The sequence below is a fragment of the Rhinolophus ferrumequinum genome, chromosome 23 (assembly GCF_004115265.2).
Source record: "Rhinolophus ferrumequinum isolate MPI-CBG mRhiFer1 chromosome 23, mRhiFer1_v1.p, whole genome shotgun sequence".
Lineage (NCBI taxonomy): Eukaryota > Metazoa > Chordata > Mammalia > Chiroptera > Rhinolophidae > Rhinolophus > Rhinolophus ferrumequinum.
The window spans coordinates 33,522,696-33,536,878 of NC_046306.1; the positions used below are offsets into that span (position 1 = coordinate 33,522,696).

General features: G+C 40.0%; 1 protein-coding gene across 1 annotated transcript in view; it reads left to right on the forward strand.

Moving 5' to 3' along the window:
- The window catches only part of SPTLC3 (serine palmitoyltransferase long chain base subunit 3), a 149,859-nt gene that overhangs the window by 78,374 nt on the left and 57,302 nt on the right, over positions 1–14,183 (forward strand). The window contains exon 7 of the mRNA XM_033095399.1: positions 11,328–11,433. Within this exon, the coding sequence (XP_032951290.1) occupies positions 11,328–11,433 (106 nt within the window). The remainder of the gene's footprint in view (positions 1–11,327; positions 11,434–14,183) is intronic.

A 14,183-nucleotide genomic window follows, 5' to 3' on the forward strand; every position in this document is an offset into this window, starting at 1 on the left:
GTGACAGAGACAACATCTAAAATATTATATATGGTCCTGTACAGAAAAGTTTGCTGTGGTCTTAGAAGAGAATGCCCTTATTCTTAGAGAAGAACACTAAAATGTTTAGGAGTAAGGGCCATGATATATGCAACTTAGTCCAAATTCAGAGTGTATGTGTGTACACACAGATATATACACAAAGATAGATGGACAGATTAATGACTCGTGATAGCTACCAGCAAGTAGCACTTATTGAGAATGTATTCTGTGCCAGATTGCTGAGCTAATGGCCTTCTCTTATGTACTGATTTAGCCCTGTGGACAACCCCATGAGGTAGGCACTAGTTTACAAATGAGGATACTCAGGCTTAAAGGTGTTAAACAATTTGTCCAAGATTCTACAACTGCTCAGTGGTGAAACCTGGAACTACCTGTGTAAATGCTGCCCTTCCCAATTAATAAAGAACTATGTGCAACAAGGGTCAGAAGTCCATCATCTAATTTCTATTATGTATGAGCTGCTGTTACTCTTTTGCTTAGTAGATAAAATGATGGCCCCCACAAAGATGTCCATGTATTAATCCCCAGAACCTGTGAATATATTATATTATGTGGCAAAGGGAAATTAAGGTGGCAGATGGAATTGACGTTGCTCTCAGCTAACTTTAAGATAAAGCGATTATCGTCATGGGTCCAGGATCATCAAAGGGGTCCTTACCTGTGGAAAAGGAAAGTGGAAGAGTGTCAGAGAGTGTGATACTTCTGGCCTTGGTCAAAATATTCTACAAAGCAAAAATAATCAAAACAGCATGGTAGTGGTAGAAAAACAGACACACAGAACTGAGAGTCCAGACATAAATCCACATATATATGGGCAAATAATTTTCAGCAAAGAAGCCAAAAACATACAATGGAGAAAAGAAGTCCTCTTCAACAAATGGTGCTGAGAAAATTTGAAAACAACATGCAAAATAATGAAACTAGACTGTGATTTGTCACCATACATAAAAATTAACTCAAAATGGATCAAAGACCTACATTTAAGACCTGAAACACTCAAATACAAAGAATAAAACATAGCCATTAAATTTATGGGCCTTGGTCTTAAAGAGGATTTTATGAATTTGATTTCAAAGTCAAAGCAAATAAAAGCAAAAATAAGTAATTGGGACTATATCAAACTAAAAAGCTTCTGCACAGCAAAAGAAACCATCAACAAAACAAAGATGCAACCACCGAATGGGAGAAGATATTTGCAAACAACACTTCTGACAAGGGGCTAATTTTCAAAATATGTAAAGAACTCATAAAATTCAACAACAAAAAGCAAACAATCCAATTTAAAAAATGGGCAGAAAATCTGAACAGACACTTGTCCCAAGAAGACATACAAACAGCCAACAGATATATGAAAAGATGTTCAACTTCACTAGCTATTAGGGAAATGCAAGTCAAAACCACAACGAGACACCACCTCATACCTGTTAGAATGGCTATTACCAACAAAACAAGTAATAACAAATATTGGAGAAGTTGTGGAGAAATAGGAACCCTCAAACACTGCTGGTGGGAATGTAAATTGGTGCAGCCACTATGGAAAACAGTATGGAGGTTCCTCAAAAAAAAAAAAAGAAGAATAGAATTACCATACTACCCAACAATCCCTCTTCTGAGTATCTACCCAGAAAATCTGAACACACTTATTTGTAAACATATATGTACCCCTATGTTCATTGCAGCTTTATCATGGTGGCCAAGACATGTAAACAACCTAAGTGTCCTTTGATAGATGATTGAATAAAGATGTGATATGCAGAGGATGCCAATAAAAATGTATACACATTTTAAGAAAGGAAAAACTGTATTAAAATCGTAATACTCTATATATACCGATAACAAAAGATGAATATAAGTCATGTTTGACTTCTGCAATTACAAGAGATGCTCAAAGTAGTTACCATCAGCATAATTTTAATACAGTTTTTCCTTTCTTAAACTGTGTATACATTTTATTTTATATATATATATATTTCCTATGTACTGCATGTGCCAAAAAAATGTATACACATTTTAAGAAATGTTATCTATGCTCAAACAGTAGTTCACGGTAATCGGAAGTGTCTGGATGCTGATGGTAACCACTCTGAGCACCTCTTGTAATTGCAGGAGTCAAACGTGACTTGTATTCATCTTTCATTATCGATATATATTATTACAATTAATACAGATTTTTCCTTTCTTAAAATGTGTGTGTATATGTTTATATATGTAAACATATATATAATGTGTATATATATAATATTCCTATATATAGTATATATATATTACATATATATACTATATATATATATATACTCGTACATACAACGGAATATTACTCAACCATAAGAAAAGATGAAATACTGCCATTTACAACAACATAAATGAATCTTGAGAATATCATACTGAGTGAAACAAGTCAGATGGGAAAAGTCAAGAACCACATGATTTCACTCATTTGTGAGATACAAAACTGAAAGTAACAAGTGAACAAGACAAATAAGCAAACAAAAACTCATAGATACAGACAACAGTATGGTGATTACCAGAGGGAAAGGGGGGTGGGGAGAAGTAGAAAAGAGTAAAGGGGGTCAAATATATGGTGACGGTGACAGAAGGAAATTTGACTCTGGGTGGTGAACACACAATGCGATATAAATAGGATGTATTATACAGAATTGTACACTTGAAACCTATATAATTTTATTAACCAATGTCACCCCAATAAATTTAAAAAAAATTTAAAAGAGTGTCAGAGAGATGTGATGTGATGTGAGAAAGACTAAAGGCTATTTTTGGCTTTGTAAATGCAAGAAAGCCACACATTAAGGAATGCCTGAAACTTCTAGAAGCTGGAAAAAACAAGAAAATGGATTCTCTGCTAGAGCTTTCAGAAAAGAAAGCAGCCCTGCCAACCCCTTGATTTTAGCTCAGTAACACCTATTTCAGATATCTGGACTCTAGAACTGTACTATAATAAAATTGTGTTGTTTCTAAGCCAATAATTTTGTGCTAATTTCTTAACAGCAGCAATAGGAAACTAATATATTTTCATCTTCAGATACACAAAGCCTGCTCCCACTCAACAACGTGTTCAATATGACTTTTACATATGAGCATACTCTCTCTACTGTAGTATTTATGTCATGAAAACATCTACCTTTCAGAGCAGGGATACGTCCAGGGTCCTTACCTACAGACCTCTTACTTGAGAAGTGAGAGAATGAGAAGGTATATGGAGGGGAAAGAATTAAATGGAGTTATAATATGCTGGCTGTCTTTCCTGCTTTGCTAGTCCCAGGATACTAAATACCTCAGTAAACAATGATGTTTTAATCCTTAATATGCATCCATGCAGATTGGAATGATAAATTGGAGATTGTGTAAGGATCTGCAGAGACGTAAATTTGCCTTCCTGTTGTGTGCATGAGGCAACCAGCCCAGAGAGCAGTTCATAACTTTTGAGCCGGGTTCTTGAGGATGGCCACCTAAACCAGAATGTTCTTAAACGTCAGGATTATGGGATTTCATACAACTCTACACATGTTATGCTTCCCTGGATTTATATCCACCTAACATCCTGTTTACACCTTACTCCCCTGACTTTTGGAGAAGAGGAAGTTCTAATTTATGTAGAGCAGTGCCAGTGGATACCCTTTGTTATTTAGAGCAACTATAAGTGAATCAAAACTCTAAACCATTGAATTTTAAAATTCTATATGGGGAAAATATGCCTAAGGTGCAGTTAAACCTATTCAGACCCTCATAATAAACTTTGAATCCTTTGTCAACAGGCTTAACCAAAATTTCAAGCTCTTCATCATTTCTCTTTCTCTGTTTCCCACAAAATCAGAACAAGGAACAGACCAGATTAAACAGAAAAAGTTCTGAAAGAGAACAAAATCTAAACACCCAAAGGCTACTCTCCAAGGAAACTGAGTACCAGAATCCTTTATCACCACAGATTATTTCTTTCTGGATAGTGAGTGTGGTCAATTACTGAGATTACAACTATGGTTTATTCATCATTCACCAGTGCCAGGCCCTACATTAAGCCCTCTACATAGCTAGTTCATTTAATTTTAACAAAACCCGAATTCATAGTTATCTTCATTATCCTCCTCTATTAAAACAAAACCAATCATCAAAATGATTAAACGATCCACTCAAGGTCACACAGGTGATAAATGATGAAAATCAAAATTGAAACCCAAGTCTGTTGCTTTTTTCTTGGTACATTTCTCCCAGGAGCAGACCCTGAGACAAGGGTTTGAGTGCAAGTCACTTATATAGGAAGTGATCCCAAGAAGCACCAGCAGGTGAGCAGGGAATGGAGACAGAGAAGGGAAGGCAGACAATAAAGGGTGTGTTGTCAAGCAAGTTACCACAACAGGCAACTACTAGGTGCCAGTTCAATCCTACTAGGTGCTGGTGTAGACATACCTCAGTGTTATCCCACATGAGATGGGGTATTTATCCAACAATCCCCACTCAGTAGGGCTTTCCCTACTGAGGCTGAGTTTGCTCCCATAGCCAAAAAAAAAAAAAAAAAGCAGGCTCTTGGACCAAGAATGGCCTGTGTTAGCAATAAGGAGCTGGGCTGAGGGGTATAGGCAGGCCATGTACAGCACTTGCTAACTCTTACCTACTAAGTCCTATTGCCAGACCAGGTGTAGGACCCAGAGAGCTGTGGGTCCTTCTGTAAGAATATCTCCTTGCATTTTCTACTTTGGGCAGCCTCAGTGAAATATTCTACTGTGGGCAGCTTCAGTGAAATAGCCAATCCTTAGTTTGTTTTTGTGACTCATTGGGTGGCACAAAACAGACTCTCCACTCCATTGAACAACCTAAACAGACTCTCTACTCCATTGAACGACGTCAGCACCAACCAGGGAACAACAAGAAGTTTGATCTCCACTAGGATTTTGGTGTTGTTTGAGGAAATGGGTCAGAGCACCTTGGGACACCTCTCTGCCTTTGGTAAACACATCCCCTGGGCTGAGTATATTACCACCATGAGCATGCCAGGATCTCAAACCCTTGGGTAAGCTTTAACTCTGGAAAAGTCAACATCTTCTTTTAGAGATTTGAATATATCAAGACTGAGTTATTTTTCTCCTGAATCTCTTTGCTTTACTGGTAAATATATATGAACAATGTTTCTCAACCTTGAATGTACACAGGAGTGACTGGGGGTCGTATTAAAATGCAGACTCTGTCGATGTGGGGAGGGGCCTGAGCTTCTGCATTTCTGACAAGTGTCCAGGTGATGCCGATGCTGTTGGTACAGGACCACACAGAGATCAGTGAGGCCATCTCTGTCCTCAAGTGAGCCACAAAGGGTTTCTTGAGTTAGCTTTGGAGAGGAGAAGCAGTCTTTTCAGCTAGGGGAGTTGCCATGAAGTCAGCAGGTTGGGCAGGCCAAGAATTTGGTTTGAAAAACTAAAGTGGAGAAGATGAATCAAGACTCTACCTAGAGGCATTTAAAGGCCTAGGGGAGGAAGAACAACGAGTGCAGTGTGTAGAGGAAAACTCTGAGCCCCACCTTGTCTGTACAACGAGGGCTCATGAAGGCTATTTGAGTGAAAGGTCAGACCTATAAACAGCACTTAGAATACTTTATACGCCATGATCTTTTAGATCTCATGGTATGACTTGGGGTCCAGAACTAGGTTATTTACTTTAATAAATACAGCTATTGCCTTTGTATCTTTTAACAATAACTAACATATTGAATCTTTGCTATAGTGAGCCTTTTATATGTACGAACTCATTTCAGCCTCACAACTACACAAGGAGGCACCTACTATGATTATGCCCTTTTTATGGATGAAGAAACAGGGGCACAAAGTGGTGAAGTGATTTGCTTAGAGACACAGAGCTAGAAAAAAGTAGAGCTGGGATGCACTGTATCTCCTTTCCCAGCCTTTTCTATCTCCTGCCTCCCCCTGAATAGCAAAGCAACTCTCCTTGAGTTGGGGCAGTTGGGTCCAGTGGATTCAGCCAGCACTCACTCTGGTTGCCTTTGCTGACACCCGTACCTGATGTGTAGGATCCCAGCACTGACCTCTGAGCTCTCATTTTGCTCCCTGAATCACATCTCATCTTCCTGCATTGACCTACTTACTTAGGAATCCCATTTCAGTACTTGGTCTAATTCTACGGGCCCCTCTCTGAGGATCAAAGCCTTACATGATGCGTTGGGCCCAGAGCCTGAGTGCATAGGACACTCTTTGCCCATGTTTTAGGCTCTGCCTGTCCTTCATCCCATGTCCCCAAAGTCAGCAGTTGCAGGTATGACCTCCTCCCCAAGGTACTCAGATCCTGCCCTAGTACCTGCCTTATATTCTTAAACGCAGCCCAGGTCTTCTGCTCCCAGCTGCCTTTCGCACTCTTCCAAGAAGCTAATTTGCTTCTTTGACCTACCAAAGGCCATCTACCAACTGCCCACATATTTACTGAGCCATCAAAGATACCTGAACCAAAATATTTGCCCAACTTGCTTTGGAAAGCTTAAAGCACCAAATTTTCAATGCATCAGAAATGCTGTAACTGATCATATGGAAAAGAGACTCTATAAATGGGACTTTGAGGAAAAATTTGCTTTGCTTGCCAAAGTTGGCCATTATGATTATGTTTTCCCCTAAAGGCTAAAGAAGGAGTCAGTCCCCTCCCCAATCTTAAAAGTAAAAATGATTTCTTTGTCATCGTCCACAGTTATTTAATACTTATTGTTTAACATTTCACATTTGAGCTCAATATTGAAATATTAAACTGGATATCTCTGGAGATCTGAGGCATGGGAGAAAAGATGAGGAGCAAGGAATTAGAATAACAAGTAGAATTTCTTCATCATCCAATCATCTTTTCATTTAAGCAATAGCTGTTGAGTGCTTATCATGTGCAGACGTGTATATATTTCTGGCCAGCAGCCCATGAATAAAGACCCAGAGAGCATATGAGTATATAAATGTAATGACAAAGAATGAACCACCAACGACAATGGGCAGCATATGGAAAATGGAAGCTGACATTCAACCCAAACACAACCACGGGCCCTGGATGCGGAGAAAGGTAGGGTGTTAGGATGGGCAATAAGAGAAGTTTCCTGTCTCAACAAAAGCTCAGTTGCATAAGAGAAGGGGAAGGAGTCAGACATGGCAGAAGAAACAGTGTTGTCACTATACAGCAAAGGAAGAATGAAGTCAAATATCCAGTTCTTGTCTTCAGGAAGATACTCCTTGAATTACACCCAATCTTCCTGGTGAGATTTTGGCTGGCTTCCGTGTTTCCTTGTACCCTCTTTTCACAGAACCTTATCTGAGGAGTCTCCAGATCCCAGAGGCTTGCTGATACTATCATGGCTTTGAATTTAAGGACAGGCCCAGAAACAGGCTCTCAAAGTATATTTGTCACCTACACCTGATTGTAGTTTTTGGCACATTGTTGGATTATTCTGGGTATTTAGTAATTCAGTAATCCAGTTACCCAGGCCTGTGATGGACCAGGATTTGCTTTGTACCAGCCACCAGAACATGGCTTCCACGCTTTCATTTTTGATAGCTAAATGTTCATCACCTATCACACCAACTTGCTATTCTCAGCCCTTTACAAACCAAAGGAAACTGCCTTCATGAGCCGGACTTAGTGGCAAATAATGTCTGAGGCATTGTTGATACTCCAATTTGTGAGAATTACAAGTCCACAGTGTGTCATTATAACTTTATAATTGCATGGTGTATGTGTGCCTTGATGGTCTCAAATTTATCCTTTTAATTTCCATATTTCAGAGTTTTCTTTATATACTGACAAGAAACTAGCTTGTTTGCATTCAGGATGTTTCTCCTTTTTTGGTTGCAGTTGTTGGTTTTACAAATCTTCTGGCATTAGTTTGCTCATCTGAAAAAACTATCGCCTAATCATTCTTCCTTACTTCTCAGAGGTGTCATGAGGATTAACATAAAGCAACTACAAGTGCTTTAATAAGCATCATTATTTAAAAATCCCTTGCAGATGTTAACATGTGGCTTGCTAAAAGAGTAGAATCCCATTAGGCCTGCAGAACATAAGCCACAATGAACCCTATGGTTCTGTGACCCACATGGCGTAGCATGATAGAGCAAAATCCTGAGAACGAGAGACAAATAAGCAGATGCTAACATGGGTCCAGAATCCCATGCTGAGGGACGCCTCCCCTTTCTCTGTCTAGTTTCTGTGATTCTAAGTGGTCAGTGAGTTTGCCTCCCACAGGGGAAAAAAATGGCTGATTGATTTTCCCTCTGCTCAGAGACCCCACCGTGTGGACACCAGGGGTTTTGTGAAGTTCCACCAAAAGCCTCTCCCCATAGAACTCTCCATTCACATCGAACACAATGAGCTCCTGGCCACAGGATTCCTCACTTCCATCTGCAAAATGCATAAAATAAAAATGCACATCATGGCCATTCACAGACTTGTTTTCAGGCCCCGCTTTTCCTTTAAAAATGGAGAGAAAATCCTCTTCTCTTTAGTGGTATTCACTTTTAACTTAATCCTGAACTAAGCCTATAAGATGTCTGACTTTTTTGATTGCATAAACAATACAATAATCTCTACATCTTAGATTTTTCTAAATCTTAGAATATTCATTTTTTAAATGATTGCTAATTTAGTTCCTCTGGGTTTGTTTTTATTAATATGGCATTGGGACATACTCATCATGTTTCATTTCTGTACAAAAACTTATAAATTTCAAGTCCCAGAAGAAAAAACAATAAACAGGAACACTTATATTCATCATCTCTTTATTTCATTCAGAGACTAACAGTCTTGGGGCAGATTATACAAAAGGCAGCTGCTTTCCCCCAGTCACAGGAGTTCCTTCAACATCTTAGGAACCCACCCTAAAGCAAAAACAAGATGTCCATGCAAATGGAGCTTATTATCCCTGAAATTCTCAAGGAAGCTGCTTTTTGTTTCCTTGGCTGCCATCTCTTGGTTAATGATATAGTGTCAATAAAACACACTACAGCTGTGAAGGCAGACTCTTCAAAGCAAAAGCAAAAAGTATAGTTAATTAAAGAAATATTATTGCAGACATGAGGCTTATCTAATAGTTCCTACTTAGATCCAAAATTGTCATTCTCTTTCCTGTTTCCTGGTCTAGATTCTGTGCCACGATAAAACAACTGATTCAATTATCAAACATAGATTTGGCTCTAGGACAAAATAAGTTCCCTGCCTTCTGTGGAGGAGAGACATGAAATCAAATAATGGGGAACATGATGAGCATTTATGAAAAAATAGAGGCGTCATCAGGGACACCTAGAAGAAAGAAATTCTGTAGTATTGGCCAGCAGAGTTTGAGTTGAGGCTTCAGTGATGAGTGGGAGTTCTCCAGACAGACAAGAGGGAAATAGCATAACGGAAAGTTGGGAAGCTGTGTGCTGGGGAACATTGAGAAACTATGTCAGGAAAATAGGCAGAGGAAAGATTAGGAAGGGCCTTTTGAGATTGTGTTAAGTAACTGTAGTAGTCCCCCTTATCCACGGTTTCACTTTCCTCAGTTTCAGTTACCCTCAATCAACCATGATCTGAAATATTAAATGGAAAACTCCAGAAATAAACAATTTGTAAGTTTTCAATTGTGTGCTGTTCTGTATGTGGTTTGCTCAAATGTACTTGATCAATTAAAATATACCAACCATACCTCCACAATTCTACTTCAAAGAAATACTTTGTGGCCTCATTGGGGGTTGCAGGGTTGTGATGTGGAAAAGTGAAATGCACCCACCAGTGCATTCATCCAGCTTTAGGAGAAGCCCTAAAACAAATCCAACCACAGACTGGGGACTAAAAGACAAAATTGAGGGGCTCTTCATTGAGATCAAGAATCTCAGCTAACTTGAACCTAGACCAATGATAAACCAATGAATACCTGCCTCTTGAGAGTTTTGTATACAGTGGCTAAAAACAATATTGATTGTACTGTTTTAACATTATTTTTGCTAGGTTTCTCTCTGAGCATTTTAAATGGGATCTCTAATGCCTAGAGACCATTATACAAATCAAATCAAGTCAGCAGTTCAGTAGCATCTCCATGTTTGTAAATCAAGATTGGATTCTAGATCTAAAGGACTTCAGTTTCAGCTTGGGGTGCAAAGAAATGTGTTAGACATATAATGAGGGAGAAAACATGCACATAAACCTCTGCCTTTTTCTCTGTCTCTCTCTCTAAGCTTTGCAGGTTACACACACACACACACACACACACACACACACACACACACACACACAGCTGGATTGGTAGGCAAATCTTTCCCAAGGGTCTCTCAACCAAAGCTCAGTCATCTATATCTGATTGCATATAAATGAAAAGTCACTATTAATTATATCTGACATCAAAAGTTAACAAGAAAAATATAGCAGGCATTCATCCTTTCCTGTTACACATCACTTTGAAGACTGAGGGAAAGGGACAATGATTCACATAAGTAAAAGGTAGTGGTTACATATATGGGTCATGGTATAAGACTACATGGATTCAAATCCTGGCTCTGCTGTTTACAATCATAGACCTCAGACAATTTACCAGACCTCTCTGTGCCTCAGTTTCCTGAATCATAAAACACAGATACCTCCTCAGGATCATTGAGAGGATTAAATGAGTTATTACAAAGAATGTGCTTAGAAAGAATGCAGATAGGGTTCAATAATTGTAAGCTGTTATTAAGGTATCCAGAAGTCTCCAGATGTTTTGCGAAGAAATGCTAATTGTACCCTGACTTAAAGTGTTGAAAGCTCTGAAGTTGGAGGATGTCAAAAGTAAAGTCCCCAAGTATAGGTAATGAGACAACTACCAACAATGTTGCCACTCCAGGCAAACTCAGCTAAATTCTAACATGCTCACATCTAAACAATTAATAAGTGTTAGTTAATTATACCTCTCACAGTTCACTTTAGCCTGGCAATAAAGCTTATACCTCAGAGATGCATTTAATGTAGAATTTCAATCTCTGCTAAGGCGAAAGAGGAGAGACTTTTAAGAGTTTACGAAACCATGTGCCTCCAGTGGAGGTTTATTCTGCCTGCCATACAAGTCTAACTAGTCACCTTGTCAGAATTCAATTTTACTAAAAAATAGACCCTTCTCCCCCCACACCCAAGAAGTTCTCTGATTCCAGCTTTGCTGTCTGAAAGTTCAGGTCTCAGCCTGAGCCTAAAAAATCTGGCACCTCCCCTAAAAAAAAAATGGGGGAGGAAAAAAAAAAACACTTTCATGACTCAATTTTTTTTTGTTTTGTTTTGTTTTTTTGTATTACTTCAAGACATGCAAAGCCTAGAGAAGCTTCTGAGAGATGCTGTAATCTATGGCCAGCCTCGAACCCGCAGAGCTTGGAAAAAGATTCTCATCCTGGTGGAGGGCGTCTACAGGTATGTAAATAATCAGAGACATTTAAATATGCTGAGGCCCACTGCAAGCTGAAAAATGGGGAAAGGCTGACCTCTCCTAGCTAAAGGGGAAAATGAGTTAGATGTAGGTATTATGGAGGAATCTGAGCTAGAGCTATCCATGTGATCTGTCAAGTCTTGGGTCACCTGTATTTTTAATGTCTATACATATGGCGGATCACCTTGGAGGCTGGCGTGCTTGTGAAAGCTTCTTCAGCAACATCCTCCCAGGACACTGCTAACTTGTACTGATTCTTTCCACTGCCTGTAGCTGCCCCACAGTTTGAAAGGCCTTTAGGGGCTGCGTGATTCAACATCAGAATGCTCCTTATCCTTACATCTCTAATAGATGTTGCTGACGGGCGCCCAGATGCCCCTAACTGGATATTTCACTCAACTTGTAGTTTCTTGCTGAATTTGGCCAGTAGTTGGCATCAGAATATGAAAGGGCTGCTCATTTTCCTCAACCTGGAGTGCAAGTCTCCATAGAGAGCTTGGGTGTTGGGGTGTGGGAAATGGTCTTAGCAACTGAAGGTATACTCTAGCCTGAGTTTTCCCACCCCCTTTTTTTTTTTTAATTCCAAAAATTTTTTTTTTATTAATTTATTTTTAATTTATTGGGGTGACAATTGTTAGTAAAATTACATAGATTTCAGGTGTGCAATTCTGTATCACATCATCCATAAATCACACTGTGTGTTCACCACCCAGAGTCAGCTCCCCTTCCATCACCATACATTTGATCCCCCTCATCCTCATCCCCCACCCCCCAACCCCTTTACCTTCTGGTAACCACCAAATTACGTTCCCCAGATTAATTTTCAAGCCCGAGGCCATCCTATGGTCACCGATTGCCCTCCAATCCCCTCACCCTCCCCCCCACCCCCCACCCCTCCCGCCCATCTAGCAACCCTCAGTTTTTCCTCATTGTCTCCCACCCCTTTTAAGCTAAGCAGACAAAACGCCCACTAAGCCATTCAGAGCTGCACTTTCATACTGTGACTTGTGATTGAGTTTGCTTCATTCTCTGTCTGAATGGATTATCATTACTGAAATGGAAATTTCCTCCAAGATTTTCTTCTGTTGGAGGCCCTAGTCCATGAGTCAAGGAAATATTATCTCAGAGTTACTCACTCCTAAGTCAATTCTCAAATGATCCTATATTAGAAGAACTAAGGAAGATGTTCTCTATGAGATAATTATAGAAAAGTGAAAAATATGAAAAGGAAGGAAATGAATGCTTAACTTCCCAACAAGGAGGAGTGTGGCTGCAGAGAAGACTAGAGAACAGAAGTAGTATTTGTTTCTGCCTGCTAATCTAATTGAATTCACAGTGCACACGTTTCTGTTACATGAATAAATAGCAAGCAGCAGAAGAAATGTGTCTCTATCACTTTTGGGAAAAAACAAGTGCTTTCTCCCAAATTTTATCATCCTAGTATCATTTTATTCTTTTCTCTGGTACTTACTGCCCGAGTTGTTGGTGTTCTGGGTGTTCCCTGTGCTTCTGCAGGGTGATGAAGTTGGCATTTCAAGTTTCCAGTAGCCCACCTTCTGCATTACGTATCAGGACCTCCTCAGGGCAGCCCGAGACTGTGTGCTGTTTATGAAGTCTCTGGGATCACCCTAGAGCAGCACCCTCAACCAGGGTGATTTCTCCACCCGCATCTCAGGCACATTTGGCAATTGTGACTTGTCACAACTGCAGTAGAACACTATTGGCATCTAGTGGGCAGAGGCCAGAGATGCTAGTAAACATCTTACAATGCACAGAATAGTTCCCTACAACAAAGAATTATCTGGCTCAAATGTCAACCTTGCTGAAGTTAGAAAACCTTGCTGTAGAATAATTGAACTACTCACTGGCCCTGAACTTGCTACTTTTAGGAAATAATGTCCTATTGTCTCTAGGCTGTCATAACCTCAAGCATGGATCTTTCTTCTTGTGTGATTTGTGCCGGCTGCCAGCCTGGGAGGGAGCCCTTATCTAAACACCTGTCACTCAGGCCTGGAGTAGCTGGAGGGCACAGCAGCTAAGGGAGAGCAGACTGGGCATCTTCTTTAACCAGAGTAAACAGAACCCAACTACAAATAAACAGAACTTGGCTCCACTAAAGGAAAGTTATGTTGTAAGCACTTTGATCATGGCTGAAATTAAGTGGACTACCAGCATTTTACTCTCATATATGCCCATCATTTACACAGAGAAACCACTCCAGCAGCAGGACTTGTTAATGGCTACACTGGCTTTGTGTCTTACTGTGATCTCAGGAGGACAGGAGAGCCAGGTGTGGACTTCTGGCTCCAAGCCAACGTGGCACCGAGCCACAGCTTAGGCTTCTCTAGTAATGGTGATTGTTTCGTTATCTATTGCTGCATAACAACTCCCACCCCCCAAATATAATGACTTACGCAGCACTGAGTTTTTATTTCCCACGCTACTGTGAGCTATCTAGACCAACAGAGCAGTTCTTCTGCTCCACGTGGTGTTGGTGAAGGGTCATTCATGGGGCTGTATTCCACCGGGAGTTCAGCAGGATCTGGAACATCCAAAATGACCTCACTCACGTACTTGGGGTCTTGGTACTGGCTGTCGACTGAGTCCCTTGTTCTCTTCTCTTCTGTGGGGTGCTTTCTCTGTATTTGGCATTTCTCATTCAGCAGTATAGCCAGAGCTTCCTTCCAACCTGGCAGCTAGCTTCCAAGAGAAATAAAGCAGAAGCTGCCAGCTT